This window comes from Nicotiana sylvestris, chromosome 8, assembly GCF_000393655.2.
Source record: "Nicotiana sylvestris chromosome 8, ASM39365v2, whole genome shotgun sequence".
NCBI lineage: Eukaryota > Viridiplantae > Streptophyta > Magnoliopsida > Solanales > Solanaceae > Nicotiana > Nicotiana sylvestris.
The window spans coordinates 188,884,638-188,905,715 of NC_091064.1; the positions used below are offsets into that span (position 1 = coordinate 188,884,638).

The following is a 21,078-nucleotide window of genomic DNA, read 5'->3' on the forward strand; positions in this document are numbered from 1 at the left end:
CCATTCCTAGCTTGCTTATCAGGTGTTGAAACACATTGTTTGGCAGTCCTTTTGTTAAAACATTGGCCTACTGATCTTTTGTAGATACAAATGGCGTACAGATGAGTCCACTATCTAATTTCTCCTTAATGAAGTGTCTATCTACCTCAATATGCTTAGTGCGATCATGCTGTACTGGATTATGAGCTATACTTATTGCTGATTTATTATCACAATATAATCTCATAGGTCCTTCCCATCTTATTTTCAAATCATCAAGGATTATCTTTAACCATAACAACTCACAAACTCCCATCGCCATAGATCTGAACTCGGATTCTGCACTTGATCTGGCCACAACATTCTGTTTTTTACTTCTCCAAGTCACAAGATTTCCTCCTAAAAAAGTACAACATCCTGAAGTTGACCTTCGATTCACTAATGAACCAGCATAATCCGCATCGGTATAAGCCTCTAAAACCATGTCTCCTCCTCTTCTGAATAGTATTCCTTTTCTGGGACTTCCTTTAAGATATTGTAGAATCCTGTTGGCCGCTTGGAGATGCATTTCTCTAGGGTCATGCATAAATTGGCTAACGACACTTACAACAAAGACAATGTCTGGCCTTGTATGGGACAAGTAGATCAATTTCCCTACAAGCCTTTGATACGAGCCTTTGTCTACCACAAAATCTTCTGGAGCATTACACAACCCATAACTATATTCAATTGGTATGACCACTTGTTTACGCCCTAATTTCCCTGTTTCTTTCAGTAAATCAAGCACATGTTTTTGTTGGGAAATAAAGATTCGCTGTTTAGAATGTGCTACTTTAATTCCCAAAAAATACTTTAATTTTCCAAGATCTTTGATATTAAATTCCTTGAGTAAACAATTCTTCAAATTGTGTATCTCATCTGAATCATCACCTGTTACTATGATATCATCTACATAGACTAGTAGAGCAGTTACCTTTCCTACTTTTGAGTGCCTTATGAACAAGGTGTGGTCTCCTTGACTCTGCCGATAGCCTAGCTTGATCATAACTTTTGTAAATCTTCCAAACCATGCACGGGGTGATTGCTTTAGTCCGTAGAGTGCCTTCTTCAGTCTACATACCATTCCCTTCTTGCTTTCAAAACCAGGTGGTACCTCCATATAGATCTCTCATCTAAATCTCCATGTAGAAAAGCATTTTTAACATCAAATTGTTGTAGGTTCCAATTAAAAATCGCATCCAATGACAATAAGATCCTCACTGTGTTCATCTTTGCCACTGGGGCAAAAGTCTCCAAATAATCAATTATACTTTCCATACTGCTGAGGATACCCCTATTTATCTTTTTTGATAGGGAAGTATAATTTTTCATCTTTAAATGATACTTTAACTTTCTTCATATAAGCTAATTTTTGCGTGACTTCCTTTAGTTAGTATGGAGTCTTAGGAAACTGAAAGGGACATGGAATCAATTACTTTTGAAAATCAAGACTCTGTCAGTGTTTAGGTTTCCATTTCCGACCAAACTTTGGTTATGTCATGTTACATGACATTGTTTTAAATGTTTGGCATGGGTAACCCACATATTCTAATTGATCAGAGTCTAAGAAAGATTTTAAGTTTTGGCGCACTTAAACATTTAATTACTGCTGAAGCTGAATCAGGCAATCATAATTGTATATGGTGTAAAGCCTTCAAAGTTGATCTTCAACCCAATAAAAATATTTGTATATGCAAAAGAAAAGTACTAAAATTCTACAATTTGAGCCCGAAGGGTTTCAGTGCCAAGTTCTATTTTTCCATATAGATAGAATAAATATGGTAGATTATGTAATAAAGAAAAGTGAGGAACTGAAAAGTTATTCGATGACCATATGAATCTTTTTCTAGTTTCATCCAATTTTCTTTTTGGGCATGTTTCACCGGATAAAAGAAGGGAATTGAAATTTAATTCAAGCAATGTGATATAATATGGTCAAACAAATTAGATTACACAACATGATTTATATTCTCCGCGCATCGCGCGGGTGCTATACTAGTTTGATTACAAATTAGATCTAATCATATTCTCATTCAAGGTGAAAGCTATTTCATATACTTATTTGAGATTCTAACTCAAGGTGATTCATGCTCAAACATTACTGCAGGTAACATTGTTTCTGGTGTTAACTAGTTTTCACATTCTACCTGTGCATGTTGTGCGTGTGTGTGTATTACTTTGAGCACAATATATATATATATATATATATATATATATATATATATATATATATAGACATACATACACACACATACCTATTTATCTCATCTGCTCCAACTTATTTTGTAGTTGGACTGGTGACAAGGCCTTGAAAGAGCTACAAGAAGCCAATGTGACAAAGCAGTGCTTTCCCATTTTACAAGAATGTGCCGTGAAGGTAAATTCTTGTTGATGCTGGTCTGTTTAGTCTTAAAATAATGATAATGGTTGTTAAGTTCCACATTGGTTGAGGGAATGGGTTGTGACCGCCTTTTTTGGTGTTGGGCAATCCTCCCTTGTGAGCTAGCTTTTGAAGTTGAGTTAGGCCTAAGATCAAATTTTCACATGGTTTCAGATCTAAGACACATCGATCCGTGTTGTTCTGATTCTCAAGTTCGGGTCCACGTGTCATGGTATCCACACTCCAATTGTTCTGTCTTGAGCGTTCTGGGGTGCTAATTCCCACATTTGTTGAGGGAATGGGTTGTGGCATCGTTATATGATTTTGCACAATCCTCCACCCATGACCTACCTTTTAGTGTTGATTTAGGCCCAAGGTCCATCTCTTCACGGTGGAGATATGAGGACAAGTATACGTATTTATATAATTAAAAAAAAAGTATTTTATAATTGCACTTGCTCTCACCCTAATCTCTTATCATTTTTCCCCTGAAGGCCATCAAAGCTGCATCTGAAGCTGAGCCAGAGACAGCTCATTTGAGTGGCATGGCAGCAGCTGTATTAGAGGGTACTGCATCTTATTTCTAATTCTAAATGCTAAACTTATCTTTTAAAGGAACTTTATGTATATTGACAATTATGAGTATCATTCAGGACTGTTCACCTCACTTCGTTACTTCTTCTCGGGAAACGGTCTTCATGTGTGTGATTATCAGCTAGCTTTACAACGATATGTAAAGAAAAGTCCTGGTAAGTACTGATATATGTGAGAAAGATGCTGCTTATTGTTCCTGTCTTCAGGCACACTAGGTCTCCCATTTTATCTTATTAAACTAAATTGCATAGATCATTTAACATATTTTGCTGACAAAAATAATCAAAAACATTTACATATATTTGCTATGAATTGTAACAAGAAATGCTTTGCATGTAATGATGGGCTTTTGTAATAAGGACGTTGAAGTGTTCTTTCTTCAAAGGAACTTGGTATTCTGAATGCTTTTGCAGGGCATAAAAGGATATGAGGGTTTATTTAAAACTTTCCTGATTACTAAAACTAGTAGAGATACTTGGCGATTCTGTTCTGTTTCGATCTGGTTCTGTATCGTTAAAAGAGGTGAAAGCCCTTTAACTCCATCCTTGGAACACACGAGAAGGAAATGAGATAAACATGTTTATGCTTCAGACATCCCTGACTACTTTGAAGCACCTCAAGCCTCAACCACCACACAAAAGAATAAAAAATAGAAAAGAAACAAAGAGGAAAGGATGATTTATTTACTGGTGACATGAATACTGACACTGATGAACTTCTAGAAGATATAGTCATAATGCTCTAATCCTGGGTTAGAGATCTAATTCATTTCTTGATAGTTAATTTGTTTTATGCTGCTATCCCTCTATGAATGTGCAGGAACTGCTGTTGGTAGCTGGACACATACTTTTAGTTTGTGGTGCTTAAATCCAGCGGTTGTGTTCAGAGAAATTGCTGATTCTTGTCTGTCAGTGATTCTAACATCAGGGTATGTGCAATATCATACATCACATGGCAACTTCATTCAAGCATTAATCCTTGTTGGTGTTTGGAAAATTTAGACAATTCCTTTTTGCTTGGGTCCAATTAGAAGCAAACTTAATGACTTATCTAGCAAAACTTTCAGGTTAATGGTGTATGGTTCAGTTTCATGACTATGTACATACGTCAAATGTTTCTTGTCTCTGTTTACTTTGTTTGTTCATGATCTATCCTTGCACATCCTTATTTGTGCCTTCTCCTGTCCTTCACTTGTGATACCTCAGAAAGACAATTTTGAAAAGCTGCTGCTTGTAGTTCCAGTTCCTTATTTGATGTGCCAATGTTATTTTTATTACAGGACTCTGTCACCAATGAATTCATTTTCCTCTGAACTTGGTGTTACTTTCGGTACTTCTCTGGAAGCTCCACATGTTATAGATGTTGAATCACAGGTACTTTAAAATTTGTCATTGTTTTGGGATCTGCTGAAGTTCGGACTTTATTTATTGATGAACTCAATGCCAGCCCATGAATTGCAGTTTTGGGCTGCTGTAATCTCGAGAGGACCAAGAAATTATCCGCTGAATGCAAGTTTCAAAAATACAGATTCATATGCTTTTCAGGTATTATGTGATATTTATGCCAAGTTTTCATTCGTCAATTTGTATTTCCCTCTTTGTCTGATGTTGCAGTATTCTTCGTGAAGGATGCACTTGGCATATCTTTAGAGGAAATATGCAAGATTGTTCCTGGCGGTTGTCTTATATTCTTTCCTAGCTATAAGCTGATGGAGAAATTAAGCAGTCGCTGGAAAGAAACAGGTCAATGGGCCCAACTTAACGCTCGAAAGCCCCTTTTCGTTGGTAAGAAACATCAAGTCCATCCTTTGGATATCAGTAAGATATTAGCCATAAACAGGCAGTAAGAGAGTAAGATTATCCGAACTATTCATACCGAACTATTCATTGCATTCTTTTCCATTGACGCATTGGAAATTCATCATGCTTGCCAATTGTTGATCTTTACTGGTGCTATTAATTCTTTCTTTGATGTTTGCGTTTAGAGCCAAGAGGGGGTCAAGAAGAATTTGAATCAGTTTTGAAGGGTTACTACAGTTCTATTAACCAAAAGGGGAAGCTAATGATGGGAAGAAAGAAAAAGGCAAAAAAGTCAGCTCTTAGCGACAGTAATCCACATGAAGTTTCAGATGAAAACAAGAAAGAGGGGGCTGCTTTTCTTGCTGTTTGTCGAGGAAAGGTACATCAGCCTTAATTCCTCCTGTCAAGTTGTACAAATTTTCTAGTATTTGAATTATCACAAATGGCTGTCTTGTGGAAGTTCAGTCCCACTACTCTGTCGTGTCCAACTGCCCACATGGCCAATTGGCAACACTAAGGTGCAATCTGTAATTACCTAATTTAATGTTCAACTTACAATCTTCCTAAGGGAATTGGTCTTTTGCATTTGACATACTTTGGTAAACACATCAGCTAGCTGTTTTTCCGATGGCACACGAAACAAACTCAAGACACCAGTTGTAACTTTTTCTTTGATGAAGTGTCGATCAATTTTCACATGCTTTGTTCGGTCGTGCTGGACTGGATTATGAGCTATACTGATGGCAACTTTATTGTCACAGTACAAGGAAAGTTTTCCTTTTTCATATAGTCTCAATTCATGTAGTAGCTTTTGTAGCCAAAGCAGTTGGCAAACACCCTGGGCCATAGCTCTATATTCTGCCTCCGCACTTGATCTAGCAACTACACTTTGTGTCACAAGAGCGTTTTCTGTCCGCCGAAAAACAGTCCACTGTGCGGCAGTCAAGTCTCAACTTGACTAGCCTTACTCCGATTTTCTTTCGCTTTCGAGGTTTAACACTTAGAATATTTTCAAGGCAATATAAATAAGTAAAGCACAAGAAGATTTACGGGAACTCTTTCCCAACCTTTTATAATATATGAATTACAAAGGAAACTCTCGAGTTTGGCAAGGTGCTGCCACCCTTGGTAGACACCAACTCACAAAATTGCCAACTCTTGCACAAACTGCCCTATAAAAGCCCTTGCCTAAGGCATTTCGTGCTGCTCACTCTTGGCAAGGCAATGGCACATAATTTGCCATGCTCAAGCCTTGACATAGACAACCCTTTGCCTACATCTTGCTCATTTTCCCTCTCTAGGTACTTACCCCGTTTTGGGGGCTGCTAACACACATATATATAGTGTAGTCAGCCCAAAACAGTTTTCCTATTCCAGTTGACACCCCCAACTGATAGGCCATGATCACCCATGATAAAAAATGTGCATAGACTTAACCCCATTATCAGCAACTCTTTGGACAAGGCAGTTGTAACCGCCCAACTGCACAACATGTGCACAACACACTTGATAACCGCTCTATGTGCACCGCATGTGCGTGTTTCTTGCCAGTTGCTGCACGCCCAAGGCTGGCATTGCGCCCAACGTTGCCCTTTGACACTGCTCCGCCCCTATGCCATAGTCACAGCTTGTCGCCCATGACTTAGCCGCACGCATACCCGCTGCCACAGCCGCTTGTAGGGCTGTGCACGGATCGGATTGGATCGGATTTAGCCTATTTCAGATTCGGATTTCGGATTTCGGATTCTGAAAAGGGCAATCCGAATTCGATCCGAATTAACATTGGATTGGATTGGATTTTAAACTTTGGATCGGATAATTTTTTGGATTGTCGGATCGGATTGTCACAAAAATTTTCAACAATTTAAAGTTCATTCGGTGTCTCTATCTCATCTTCCATCTACCAAAACAAACAAAAAAATCAAAATAAAATCAAAAGTTGAAGAATAGAACATGAAATAGACATAAAAGACAGAAGAGAAGAGAAGAGAGGCAGAAGAAAGAGACATAAAATCAAAGTAAAATCGGAAGTTGAGTCATTGAGACTCTTTTAGTCTTCACTGAAGAGAAGAGGCAAGAGAAGCGGAAAAATCTAAGTGAGTGAGGGGGTGTGTGAAAAATGAATAAGCATAACCCTAAAATTTTAGTGTGTATTTATATAGGTACATATAATTTCGGATATCGGATTGGATCGGATTAAAATCATACCAATCCGAATCCAATCCGAAATTTCATAAAACACAATTCGTATCCAATCCGAAAATCCGAAATAGAGTGGATCGGATCGAATTTCAGATATCCGATCCAAATGCATAGCCCTAGCCGCTTGTTCATGTCAAGTCGCCTCTACTTGATCAAGTCTGCCTTTTGCCAATGCCAAGCTAATTTTAACATCAAGTCACCAAGCCATGATGCCATTCCCTTGCTAAGTCGTTTGCCCACAAATTCCTTAGGTGCCAGCCCCCTCACCTAAGCCAAGACAACACCAAGTTTCCAATGCCACTGCCTTGGCACTAAGCTGCCTCGTCTTAGCGCATAGGTCTTTCCCGCTTTGCCTTGTCAAGCTTCCGTCTAGCCCGCCTAGTTCCGTCAAGGCCTTAGCCTTTGCTTGCACGCAGCCCACTCATGCTTTAGTGTAGTCTATCACACCTTAGCCCTCAAATAGTAGTGTAGTCCGTCACACTTGCTCTTGCAACAGTTTGTTGCCATTGACAATGCCCGCATTGTCCCGCATGTTAATTTCCCTCCCGCACATAGGCCAATGGCAAGGCCATCATGCCAAATCCTTGCCACTGCCGCGCCGCATGCCGATAAACTCGTGTCAAGGGTCTAAAACTTTGCTTTTTGCTTCTCCAAGTAACCAAGTTTCCTCCTACGAGCGTATAGTAACCGGATGTTGATCTTCTGTCATCTAGAGATCTAGCCCAATCTGCATCTGTAAAGGCTTCTATTTGGAGGTTATCATGTTTGGAGAAAAGTAGACCTTTCCCTGGAGCAGACTTCAGATACCACAAAATGTGAAAGACAACTTGCATATGATGATCTCGAGGATCATGCATGAACTGACTCATCAGGCTAATTGAATAGGTTATGTCTGGTCTAGTGTGGGAGAGATAAATGAGTCTTCCAACCAGCCTCTGATATCTCTCCTTATCAACTGATTCTCCAACTCCGCTTTGTAACTTGTGATTGCTTTCAATGGGCGATTCTGCGGGTCTGCAACATGTCATATCAGTTTCTTTCAAAAGATCCAGAATATACTTCCTTTGAGAAATAAAGATTCCTCTTTTGGATCTAGCAACCTCAATTCCCAAGAAGTACTGCAATTTTCCTAGATCTTTGATCTCAAATTCATGTGCTAGCAACTTATTCAATCGAGACATCTCCTGTCATTACTGTGTCATTAACATAAACTATGAGAAGAGTGAGTTTACCCATTTGATGTCTTATGAAGAGGGTGTGATTAACATTACTTTGTTGGTAACCGAAGGAGATAATTGTTTTGCTGAATCTGTCAAACCAAGCTATGGGGGATTGCTTCAGTTCGTATAAGGCTTTCTTCAATCTGTATACCTTTCCTTGACTCTGTGCAGTATCAACTCCAGGAGGAATCTCCATATACACCTCTTCTTCTAAGTCTCCATGAAGAAATGCATTTTTCACATCAAACTGTTGCAAGTCCTTATCAAGATTAGTTGCACAAGATAAAAGAATTCTAACAGTGTTCATCTTAGCAACATGGGCAAATGTCTCTTGATAATCCACTCCATAAGTCTGAATGAATCCCTTAGCCACCAATCTTGCTTTGAATCTTTCAATTGAGCCATCAACTTTGTGCTTCAGAGTAAAGACCCATTTGCAGCCAACCAACTTCTTGTCTGGTGGTGAAGTGACAAGTTCCCATGTCTCATTTTTTGACAAAGCCTTCATTTCTTCAATCATAGCTTGCTTCCATTTAGGATCTGCAATAGCTTCCCTCCAATTCTGGGGAATAGACACAGAAGAAATAGACAAGGCATAGGCTCTATAGGAGGGGGACAAAGAATTATAGGAGACAAAATTAGATAAAAAGTGTTTGGTGGTGCAAGATCTGACTCCTTTCTTGAGAACAATAGGTTCGTCTAACTCATTATGAAATGTAGATAACTCACCGGTAGAAGCAGGTTCAGCTTCGGTAAATTGTATGATGGCTTCTTCTGCTCTATTTTTTCTTGAGTAAGTTTTCAAATCAGGCCTATACAAACGCCCAATAGTCTCCACGTGAATTCTTTCTCCAATTTCACTTTCCCCTGTGACAATGTCATCAAGAGGTCCAGTAATGGAACTAGGTAGAATCACCTCTTCCTCCTTACTGCTCTCCCCCTGAAGAGGTGATGATGTAATACTGAAATAGGGCTCAGATTCTCGAAAGGTAATATCCATGCTAACAAAAGATCTCCTAGAGGGAGGATGATAACATTTGTAACCTTTTTGTGTCGGAGAATACTAATGAAAACACACTTTATAGCTCTAGGATCAAGTTTCCCAGAAATTCTAGTATGGACAAAGCAAACACACCCAAACACCTTTGGAGGAACCGTATGTTCATTCTTACCCTTTAAAGTTTCCAGAGGACTTTGAAAATTGAGGGGCTTAAGTGGCATTCTGTTGATAAGATAGGCAGCTGCTAGAATAAAATCCCCCAGTAAGGTTTTGGTAGATGCATGGTGAACATAGGAAATCTTGCTACTTCTAACAGATGCCTATTTTTTTTTCTTTCAGCAACCCCATTTTGTACACTGGTGTAAGGACAACTAGTCCAATGGACTATCCCATTAGACTCCAAATAAGCACCAAATCTTTTATCCATGTATTCGTTGCCATTGTCAGTTCTCAAGATTTTTATTTTGGCATCAAACTAAGTATAAATCATATTATGAAATGACTGAAAACAAGAGAAAACTTCACTTTTGGCTTTTAACAAATATATCGAAGTCATCCTAGTGTAGCAATCAATGAAAGTAACAAACCATCGACTATCAGACAAAGAAACAGTTTAGGTAGTACCCCATACATCAGAATGAATAGTCATAATCAGAGTTGTGCTTCTATTATCACTCATAGGATAAGAGTTTCTAGTATGCTTGGCATATTCACACATATTACAGAACAAAGATTCAAATCGATTCCTTGAAAACAAATCGGGATATAACTTCTTCAAAACAAAGAATGATGGGTGTCCTAACCGTCTATGCCGTTGTATTATTTCTTGGTTGACATTCTTACTTTCCCCAAAAAAGACTTGACCAGAGTTTTGAATCACATCTAATATATACAAGTCATCACGCAATCTACCATTGCCAATCCTTTTCCTTGTTTGAAGATCCTGAAAAATACAATGATCGGGAAAGAACTCGATTTTACAGTTTAGAGCTTTGGTGATGGCACTACCAGATAAAAGATTGATAGGGAACTCAGCGACATGGAGCACAAATGATAGTTTAATATCAGGAGAGATAGGTGTTAATGAACCATTGGCTATTTTAACATTATCTCCTTCGGGAGACGGAGAATAGTTTTGAATGCATTTAGAAGAGCGTGTCATGTGTCTATTTGTACCAGAATCGACAATCCAAGAATTAAGGTTATCAGCAAAGGCAACACATGATTGGATGTGACAACATTAGCGGAGTCAAGTTTGGCTAGGAGGCGACAGGGAAGTTGAATTTCATCCGAAGACAGGATTTCTCCAGAAACCGTCTCCTTGAATGACTCCATATTTCAGCCCAATTACAAGGAAATCAGCAGGAGTTTGTGTTGCGGACACCCAACAAGAGAGAGAAAACTCGACCTCTTTGATAAAAAAGGAACCCTAGTGCTGCAAGGGAGATAACTCACCTTAAAAAGGCAGCAATGACTTTGATACCATATAGATTTTGAGAATAAGAAAAGGCTTCTTGTATTTCTGTGTATGTTTACATCCCATGAGCAAGGGAATTTATCAAAGCTCCTAATGCTAATTAAGGAAATAAAATAAATAAATACAATCAATCCAGCTATCAAATCAAGTGAAATAAAATCAGAATAAAATTAGATCTCCTAAATATAATCAAATCTCCTGAAATTATGATAATCAACACTCCTAAATCAAGTATGCTTGAATCATGCTAATCAACAATAACCTTTCTGATGCAACATAAAATGGTTCCATCTTGGAGCTTGGCCACCCTTCCCAGCATTAAGCAATATGTTTTGCAACGTTCCTATTATTTGATGTTTTAGATCTGTCTTTTGTAAAATAATTTGGTAGTATAAACATGTAGCGTTGCAACCTTAATCTCCTTGTTTAGAAGCCATTACATGGTAGATAGTGAACAACTTAAAGCTATCTAAACTGTAATCTAGAGATTTGGAAACTGAATTTTCCAGGAAAATACTTTCCAAGGCCAGACAACAAACAGACTTTCATCCTTACAGTTTTGGAATGAATCCTTTGTAGAAAGTGCATTGAAAAAGATTTTAACATTCATGTCAACAATGACTTGCCTAAATACTTCACTGAAGAGTCCTTTGTCTGTGATAATATGGTACTTTTGCAGCAGAATCAAGTTAAGATGTTGTTTAGAGTTGCTTTGTCCTTATTTATGAATAAGCTCTTAGGAACACTTTGTGTTATGCATAGTTTATTATAGCTTCAAAATCCATCTTCATTATATTTCTTTCTCCACATCGGAAGCAAAGAAAATGAAACTTTGGCCTTTCATCTTTTTCTGTAAGATTATTCAAGCTTGAAAAGATTCGATATCTGAATATGCAAGTGGTTTCTGCAGGTTTCTGAAGGCATAGACTTTTCCGACGAGAAGGCTCGTGTAGTCGTATCCTTTTTCCTTTCTTTGAATTATGTTACTATTTGTCTTCCTGGAATCTGATAAAGGACGGCAGAAATGTGGATATAAATCCTGATGTTCTTATGTGGATTCTTTTAGTGGCAATTCATTTTTATATTGCAAGTATATTTGAGATTGCATGGGCTTATAGTTCCAGAGTTTTCGGTTGTTGTGGTTATTCTCTTAACTAAATTAGATAGTTGTAGGCATTCCCTTTCCAAACATGTAAGAAATCTCGCTTTATATGAATTTCTACTGATTCATATATGTTTCAGTGACTAATATGGGGCTTATTTTCCATCAGAAATGATATTCAAGTCTCTCTTAAGAAGAAGTTCAATGATATTTATAAGTCATCTAAAAATCTTCTGAGTGGGAGTGAGTGGTATTGTCATCAAGCCTTCAGAGCTCTTAACCAGGCTACAGGTAGGCTATGTCTCTGGTATCTTTCTAAACATCTCCATGTTCAGAGTTCTTTTGTTATCACATATAGGGGTCGTTTGGTAGGATGCATTCATTGGCTTTGTGTATTAATAATACATTGTTTGGTAGACATTTTGAATCTATACATTAGTTATGCAAGCATTAGTTATACATCATATTTGGTATTATCCTATGCATAACTAATGCATAGAAGACAATGGTATTAGCAATGCAATGGGTTTTAATGCATGCATTAGCTTAGTTAAAGACACAATTGTCCTTCAAAATTTATGCTTGATTAAAATATGTTAGTTAGTATATTAATTCAAGTTCAAAATAATCCAAATAGTGAGAAATAAAATTATATCCCTAATAAATAAATAAATACTTAGCATATTTCCTTTTTTATAAATAAATATTTAATTTTATTTTACAATATAGGTAGACAAATAAAATAATTTTTTAAACTTTTTCATATAAAAACATTTCTCAACACATGTTTCTTTTAAAAAGTTAGAGTGTGGACTAGTTTTGTGGACATTTTTGTAAACAAACAATTCTTTTAGAAATTATGCAATACTTTAATACATCAAATCAAACAATGGATAAGAAATATGCCAGCATAACTAATGCAAGCATAACTAATACCAGCATTATTAATACACCCTATTCAGCATTATTCTTATGCACCCTACCAAACGACCCCATATAGCAATCAGTAAGAGTATAATCTGTAACTCAAACAAAATCGTTAGCAAGAGTATACATCACAGATCCATCAACTTGGTGTTTGTCATCTTAATCTGTATGATCATCCATAGTTGTTGCAGTTGCGGACCATCATATAATATTGAATACTTGTAATTTCTATTTTATGAATTCTTTTGCACTGCTTAAGTATTTTTTTCACTTACAAACTTTGGTCAAATTATTAATATATATGTGCCTAAAGAAATAATTTATATTAATTAAAAATGATCTTATCTAGTCAATTTGTAGCTTAAGGTGAATTAAGAAACACAATTTGTATCTGTATTAATTCATAACTAAAAGTATTGAAATAATAAGCTCATTTTTCTGGTTTAACAGCTTTAAGGTATTTAAGTTATTTTTACAGAAAAAAGTGCTTATCAACACATTCTTACCAAACATATCAACTGCTTAAATGATATTTCCCTTTTGATGTTATACAAAAATGTCATCTCTACGAGTAAACTATTTTGCAATTAATTGCTTCGTATAGGGATGTCTTAGTTATAAAAGATTTCTCGAAAAAGATTTTCTTTGTTGTGTGATTAGTTTGTAATCCACAAAATTCTCTTAATGATTTTGACATATTGGGTTCTGATATAATTGGTTTTTTGTTTTGTAGGTCGTTGCATACGCCATAGATTTGACTATGGAGCTGTGATCTTTTTAGGTAATTATATTACCCCTTATTTGGTTGCGTAAAGAGAAAAAGAAGAGTGAAATTTTCTTTGCTAACTTAGTGACCTCCTTATAATGGAGATTTGGTTACTGGAAAAGAACAAAAATGTAGGATCCCTAATTGCCATATACAAACTTCTAACTCATACTTTGTACTTAGATATGTATAATGTATCTAGGCAATATTCTAACATCTTCAAGTTGGAGCATAGAGATCATGTGCCCCAAATTTGACAAAAGTTTAATTGATTTTGGTTCCTGAGTGCTTTAGTGCTCACATTCACCAAGATTAGAAGTGTGCTTTCTAACCGAGTGACAATAATTTTGATGTTCTTGATCCTCTCATAGAACACTGAGTTAGAACTTAGAAGTGACATGAATAACAACTTTGACTATTGCAAATCAACTTTGTTTATATGACCTTTCCGAACTTCAGCTCTTCACTTACTACTTCAACTGCATAAGCTCATATGTTGCCTATATATAGCAAACTAGGCCTCTATGCTCCACCTAGAAAATGATCTTAGTTTTTTTACATGTTTAAGAGATCAAACATGGATCACTCTCTGATGCTAACTTGGCCCAATTTGCAGTAGGATAACCAAAATATCACAAATATCTCCTCGATCCTTGTATTGGATTGCTTGGCCTAGAACACCAGCTTGGTACCATAGCATGTGGATGATTGCATCCCAATGACCATCACGAGAATCCTACAAGAACTGGCTGGTCATGCTAACAACTAAGGACTTCTTGAACAACTTATTGTTGTAACAGTTCTTAACTTATTAAAGGCAACCCCTGTTTTGGAAACTTGACACTAGGTTAGGGTCTTGTTTGTGAACTGTTAGAAGCCAACCATCTTGATCTTATCCAAGATTATAAGGGCATACTTGCTTTATGAGAGCTACATCTGAGCTAGACTGAGACATCTCCATGTGCAAACTCGTGGAGACTACCTTAGACTATAAAGAAACCGACCAAGTCAACATACAAGACTGGGATCCACATAAGCAACAATGACTGTATTTGCTCTATCTTCTTGGAACACTTGGACTAAACATTTTGAGTGGAATAAGGATCTAAATATTCAGAGCTTCATTCGCTTTTGTACTCTGTAAAAGAGGAGAAAAATAGAGAAATATCTTACTTAACTGGTGAAGTACATGTACAAGAGAATTCATTATACAGGGATGTTGGCTACATAAAATAAAGAAAAGTTTCTCAGTAATTGGGGTTTCTACTTATTGTACAATCATTTGAATATTTCATAAACTGCACCAACACATTCTAACACGATGGACTTTCTTGTCCATTGCTGACTATAGGTTCACGTTGCTAGCAGAATCAACATGTCCTGGTTATCGTTCTCGGAGTTTCTAGGAGAAGAGCTCCTTCCTTTTTGTTGAATTTTTTTATGTCTGGGGACTGCACCTTTTCTTCTTCATTATTACCTAAATATATATTTTTGACAAATTTAATATTTTTAGAAGTATTTAATATGTTGTCAGTAAACACGTGGAAATTGGTTTTACCATGTAGAGGTGTTGATCTTTAGTAGATCTTGATGCGTCAACAAATTTTTTATGTCATGCAATATAGGAAACTTGTGATGTTACATCTTTTTTAGATAGACTATTTTAGGGTTTTGTTCTTTCTTCAGACTGCGAGTATTTCAATCATTCATCAAAAGACATATTGCTAATGAAACACTGTGTTATGTTAGTCATTATAGATGTTATGTAAGTTTGATCCCTAATATAAACAATTGTATCATGGTACATACCCAGAGTCATATCTATTATTTAAATATAAAGGTAACTTGCTGTCAGTAATTTCTAAATAGAACACCCCCCCCCCCCTTTCTTTTCCCCTATTTTGAGTACTTCTAATTAATTACAGCTTGGTGCATTATTTTGAGAAAGAATGCTTCATTGCCTTTATAATAGTTTTGAATGATTTGATGATTTTCTCTATCCTTGCTTGTATCAGATACCTTCTCTCTACAATATCATTTTTCATCTTCTTGCATGTAGATGAGCGTTTCTGTGAGGCAAGGAATAGAACTTATATTTCAAAGTGGTTGCGGAGTTCAATAAGACACTTCGGCAGCTTTGACGAGTCAATAGAAGAACTGAAATCCTTTTTCAGAGATATCAAAGTACTCATTGACAAACTTCAACTATTATCATGGCAGCTCTTGTTCTCTGCATCAGTCCATTGTCTCTGTTGAAGTTTTCCCAATATTGTTCTCCTTTTTATTCTTTTAAGTCATTAATTTAAACCTTTTCGTTTACTTTAAACAGGAGCGTGTTGGCAAGGCAGCCATTTCCTTGCAAAATTCTGTTATTGATGTTGAAGAAAATGCTTCTCTAACCAAGAGCATAAGAACCAGGCAGAAAAATCAGAAATTGAGCACTTATAATGTGAAAGGGCTTAAGGAAGAACAAAATGGTGCATTGATTAGTCAAAAAGCTGTTCTCTTATGTCAATCTTCACCTATTAATACAACGTATAATACATCCTCCACAAAAATGAAAGTTCATGCTCCGCATTTGATGTTAAGTGATAACGAGGATGGTCACAGAGGTTACATTGATTTGGAATGTGGTTCAGAAAAATCACCTAGGTGAAACATGAATCCTTAATGTGTTTGAATTTTATTCCTTCCATTCAGTTGAAAAATGTCTGCATATTGAGCTCTCCACTGGACATTTTACCTTTGCGTTATTTTGTGACACTGAATTTCCAATTTTGCAGGTTTTCTGGAGATCCATTGATCTCCAGTGACCTTGACTTAACCATTGTAAAAGAAACTCCTTGTCCTGATGACATTATTCACATTTCTAGTCCTCAATCCTTCTCCAAGGATGAATATTCTAGCTCAACCATTATTCAAGCATCTGGTGAGCTCTCAGACTACTTGGCAAATCATCCTATAACTCAACAAAATACAGCGTTGGGTTGTAAATCTTCCTCTTTGATGCTTACTCCTGAAAAAGATGTTTGTACCAAAGCAAACAGGATATCGTGTGATGTTGAATCATCAATTAACTCAAGCGTCAATTCTCGTGTGGGGAAAAGGATAAAACGCTTGGATTTGTCGTCCATTGTTCATCTCCGTGCAGAAGAATTTGATAGTCAGGTGACCAACACTCCTATGCATGATAGTTCTACATGTAGATCAAGGAAGATTAAAGATGCATACCAGAGGATTGATTCCGGTTCCAGAATTAGTCAGTTAGACACGGAACTGGAGAAGTTCAAATTTCTGACGTCTCCAGTCCTGAATAACTGTGAGACTTCAGTTTTGCAGTCTAAACTTGCTATGCAGGAAAGACTACAGATATTTTGCTCACTTTGCGAAAATCCACTGGGGCTTCCTGAGAACAATTTATTTGTTATGTGCTCACGAACTTCGTCAACAAAAACTCACTTGAAATCTCTTTGGAAGGGCCAATTAGAAACCCCTGATTCGAGCAGACATAGTATACCTATCCTCGTAGCTAACTTTTCGTCTGTTGATCAACGCATCTATGAAAGAACCAGTGACAGTTTATCAGTACAGGGGATTTGGTGCAAAGAAGATGGTTGTGTTTTCAAAACTATTTTCTGCCCCTTTTGTGTAAATTCCAGACATTGTCTTGGTGTACAGGTCATGGCTTCTGATGCAGCTAATGTACAGTTACTAAATAAGGTATTAATCTTTCAGCCACTACAGTTACTAAATAAGGTATTAATCTTTCAGCCACTACAATACAGGTCGTGGCTTCTTATTACGATATTTTCCATTTGCACCATTTGTTTTCTGTGTAGGTGCTGCTTTATTGTGATTGCTTGGTGATAAAAGAGCCTGAAGCGTCAAGAAAGGTCAGTCAGTCCTTTCCTCATTCCTTGGGGATAAGTGACCTAGAATGTGTAAAATTGTAGTAGCACAGGCACATGTGAAATACCTTAAGCAGAGTCAAGTATCATGCAATCTCTTGGTTGATAGGTCAAATGCATCATGATTCAGACAATAGTGGTCATGCAGATCAATTTCAATGGCTAATCCATGATGTGCTTGTGAGCTAATATAATCTGAATCATTAACCTCTAATATGTCCTCTATTTGAAAGTGATTGGTTCAACGACCAATAGAATATCTGTAAATTGACCATCCAAGTTTCCATTATCTCAGTTCTGTTACGGCACTACTATTGGGATGTCCCTAAAGATCTTGTATGTAGCATATTTATTTGATCCAGAGTCTTGTGTAATCATCATGTTTCTGCATGTGCATGGCACTTAATTCTGTAGCTGCCAGTTAATCTATTGTTATTTGATGACTTCTCTAGGCTGGATATAAGCTCTAGATAGAAGAATGCTTTGACTATTTGCCATAGAAGCAACCAAGCAAAAAACTTAAACCCAAGCCCTAGGGATACTAATCTAACTAGTTACTCTGGAATTAATGAAACATATATAAGATCTTCAGAGAGTTTCTAGGGGATGATTCCACTGCCAACATATTGCTTTATGATAAATGACCCAAATCCCAAAAGTTTAATGTGGTGACATGCTACTACTCTTTGGTGCTTTCTGATAAATGAACCAACGCCAAAAGTTTCAGTGGCCCACTAGATTTTTAATCCTGTTAAATTTGTGCCTTCTTTTCCACTCTCAATTTTAGGAATTATCTCCGTCCACCAATTCAAGCTCTGATAGAGGAGGTATTAATTCCATTGAGAGTTTCTCATTTACTCCTCGGCAGCAGAACCTTGGAGGATGGAGAACTACAAAATCAAAGGTAAAGACACATATTTGGATATAGTTTGACATTGTTAACCTGATATATTGATTAAATTAACTTATCATGCAGATGCGGTTACCAAAGAGGAGCATCTCATCTAGTGCACAGACTGATGTAGAATGAGTTGGAGTTCACTAAATAGATGATATACTTCCTGCAAAAGTTACGATATTACAAGAGAAGCTTCCAAGAGAGATGACAAGTCAAAATGGGTGAGAAGTTGCTGGCAAGAAGTTAGTTGAGGGATACTCTACTTGGAGTTTAGTGCGGATGCCTACAATGAACTGTTTATGCAGTTCGTTAAAAGATATCAGCAGTCAGTTATCACTTTTCTAGTCGACGATTGTACATATTAGACAGATATGGGGAAAATTTTATATGAGATTTCTATATTATTTATAAAAAAAAAGTTCAAAAATGACACATCCTGTTTGCGTTTGTTCTCTCTCTCTTTTTACGACAAATGGTGTGCATTTATTAATTATTAGTGAATAAAATCTCACTTAACTTAATAATCTATCTCTTACCTCTTAATTACTCACCAACAATGTTATTCTAATATAATATTAAAAATTAGTTATTGTTGTAAAACCTATAGTTAATGTGGATGTCCACTACTTCCACTATTTTCACCCATGACGTGAATAACCTCCAACTACTCATCACTATTATGATTGTAACTTCCACACTTCCATAACCTCTCCCCGTGATCTCAATTGTTAATGTCATGTTTAAGACAATTATTTTGTAACCTTCATATGTAATAGTATAAATAGAGGCATGAAATGTAAGATGGAATACACTTGAACACTTGATGGAATAAGAAAGTTGTCTCTTCTTCTCTTATTCTACTTATCTTCTTGTTTTATATTATTATTTTGAGTTATATTTCATAACACATTATTAGCACGAAGTTGAACTCTTTTCATTGTTTAGGTATATTTGTTCATTTTGTTTTTCTTCGTTGTATATTTTGATTTCATGATTAGTGTCTTTAAATATGCAGTTTTATAATTTCTCACATCTCTAGATATATGTGAAACTAAAGAATTCTATGTTTCTTTATTTTAAGTTATTTGTATGATTGTCATGTGAAAGTTGCTAATTTTCATGTTAATAGAATTAATTGAGAGAAGAATACTTATTTTACGTTGTTCGACATTTGAATGTGTTAAAGTTAGAAGACATTTTTGTTCTAGTTAACATCAAAGATATACTAATAATTTGAAGAAACAAATAGTATTCTTTTCTATGGAATTATCACTTTAGTGTATATAGATCTCAAATTTGATATTATATCAATTTTTAAGATTCTTTACGTTATTATCCTAAACAATGAAAAGACAATTCGTCTTGATAATGCTGGTGAATTTACATCCCAACGCCAAAACTGATTATTATATAGCCATTGAAATAAAAGTTGAGCATCCAGTTGCTCGTGTTCATACTCAAAATGGTCTAGCAGAATCATTGATTAAACGCATCCAATTAATAGCTAGACCATTGCTAATGAGGATAAAGCTTCCCCTTTCAGTGTGGGGACACGCTATTTTGCATGCAGCAGCACTTGTGCGCATAAGGCCAACCAATTATCATAAAGTCTCCCCATTGCAGTTGGCTTTTGGTCAGGAGCCAAATATTTCCCATCTAATTTTTTTTAGATGTGCGGTATATGTTCCAATTGCTCCACCACAACGCACAAAGATGGGTCCCTAGAGAAGGTTGGGAGTATATGTTGGTTATGAATATCCTTCTATTATTAAATATCTGGAGCCTATGACAGGAGATTTGTTTACAACCAGATTTACTGATTGTCATTTTGATGAATTAGTTTTTCTAACATTAGGGGGAGAAAATAAACAGCTGAAAAAAGAGATAGATTGGAACGTATTATCTCTATCTCATTTGGATACTCGTACAAATCAATATGAACAAGAAGTTCAAAAGATCATTTATATGCAAAATGTTGCAAATCAGTTGCCAGATGCATTTACTAACCTTCCACGGGTTACTAAATCGCATATTCCAGCTGTAAATGCTCCAATTCGAGTTGATGCCCCAACTGGACAATATGATAATGCAAATGAGTCTAGGCCACGCCTTAAACGTGGTAGACCAATCGGTTCCAAGGATAAGAATCCCCGAAAAAGGAAAGGAGCAAATGATCAAATTGATCATAACATGGAGGCAATTGCTCAAGAGGAGCATAAAGACATAATAGTTGATAAGACCTCAGAGGAGGTTCTAGTACCTGGAAATAATGAAAATGAAGAGATCTCAATAAGTTATGTCTTTACGGAAAAAAGGTGGAACCGAAATAACGTTGTTGTTAACAACAATTTTGCATATAACGTTGCAGTTGAAGTAATGCAACAAGATGAGGATCTTGAGCCAAAATCTATCGATGAATGTAGACAGAGAAATGATTGGCCAAAATGGAAAAATGCAATTCAAGCGGAATTGGCTTCACTCGAAAAATATGAAGTTTTCGGACCAATAGTCCGTATGCCTAAAGGTGTCAAGCCAGTGGGATACAAATGAGTTTTTATGCGAAAACGAAATGAAAAAGGTGAAGTCGTAAGATATAAAGCACGACTTGTGGCACAAGAATTTTCGCAAAGACCTAGCATTGATTATATGGAGACATATTCTCCTGTGGTAGATATAATTACCTGCAGGTATCTAATAAATCTGGCAGTCCATGGAAATATTGATGTGCGGTTAATGGATGTTGTCACAGCCTACTTATATGACTCACTAGATAATGAATTTTTTATG

At 36.4% G+C, this 21,078-nt stretch overlaps 1 protein-coding gene across 2 annotated transcripts in view; it reads left to right on the plus strand.

Moving 5' to 3' along the window:
* LOC104226636 (uncharacterized) overlaps positions 1 to 18,709 on the plus strand; it is a 34,369-nt gene extending 15,660 nt beyond the window's left edge. The window contains exons 12-29 of one of the 2 annotated variants that reach the window (XM_009778665.2): positions 2,308 to 2,395; positions 2,893 to 2,965; positions 3,052 to 3,147; positions 3,812 to 3,920; positions 4,272 to 4,365; positions 4,453 to 4,536; positions 4,620 to 4,776; positions 4,977 to 5,170; positions 11,601 to 11,645; positions 11,854 to 11,882; positions 11,962 to 12,083; positions 13,453 to 13,500; positions 15,545 to 15,669; positions 15,815 to 16,137; positions 16,269 to 17,205; positions 17,325 to 17,378; positions 18,181 to 18,297; positions 18,370 to 18,708. In XM_009778665.2, the coding sequence (XP_009776967.1) occupies positions 2,308 to 2,395; positions 2,893 to 2,965; positions 3,052 to 3,147; positions 3,812 to 3,920; positions 4,272 to 4,365; positions 4,453 to 4,536; positions 4,620 to 4,776; positions 4,977 to 5,170; positions 11,601 to 11,645; positions 11,854 to 11,882; positions 11,962 to 12,083; positions 13,453 to 13,500; positions 15,545 to 15,669; positions 15,815 to 16,137; positions 16,269 to 17,205; positions 17,325 to 17,378; positions 18,181 to 18,297; positions 18,370 to 18,423 (2,749 nt within the window). In that variant the 3' untranslated portion in view covers positions 18,424 to 18,708. Of the gene's footprint in view, positions 1 to 2,307; positions 2,396 to 2,892; positions 2,966 to 3,051; positions 3,148 to 3,811; positions 3,921 to 4,271; positions 4,366 to 4,452; positions 4,537 to 4,619; positions 4,777 to 4,976; positions 5,171 to 11,600; positions 11,646 to 11,853; positions 11,883 to 11,961; positions 12,084 to 13,452; positions 13,501 to 15,544; positions 15,670 to 15,814; positions 16,138 to 16,268; positions 17,242 to 17,324; positions 17,379 to 18,180; positions 18,298 to 18,369 lie in introns of both variants that reach the window. The other variant, XM_070153381.1, reaches the window with a different exon arrangement.
* The last annotated feature ends 2,369 nt before the right edge of the window (positions 18,710 to 21,078 follow it).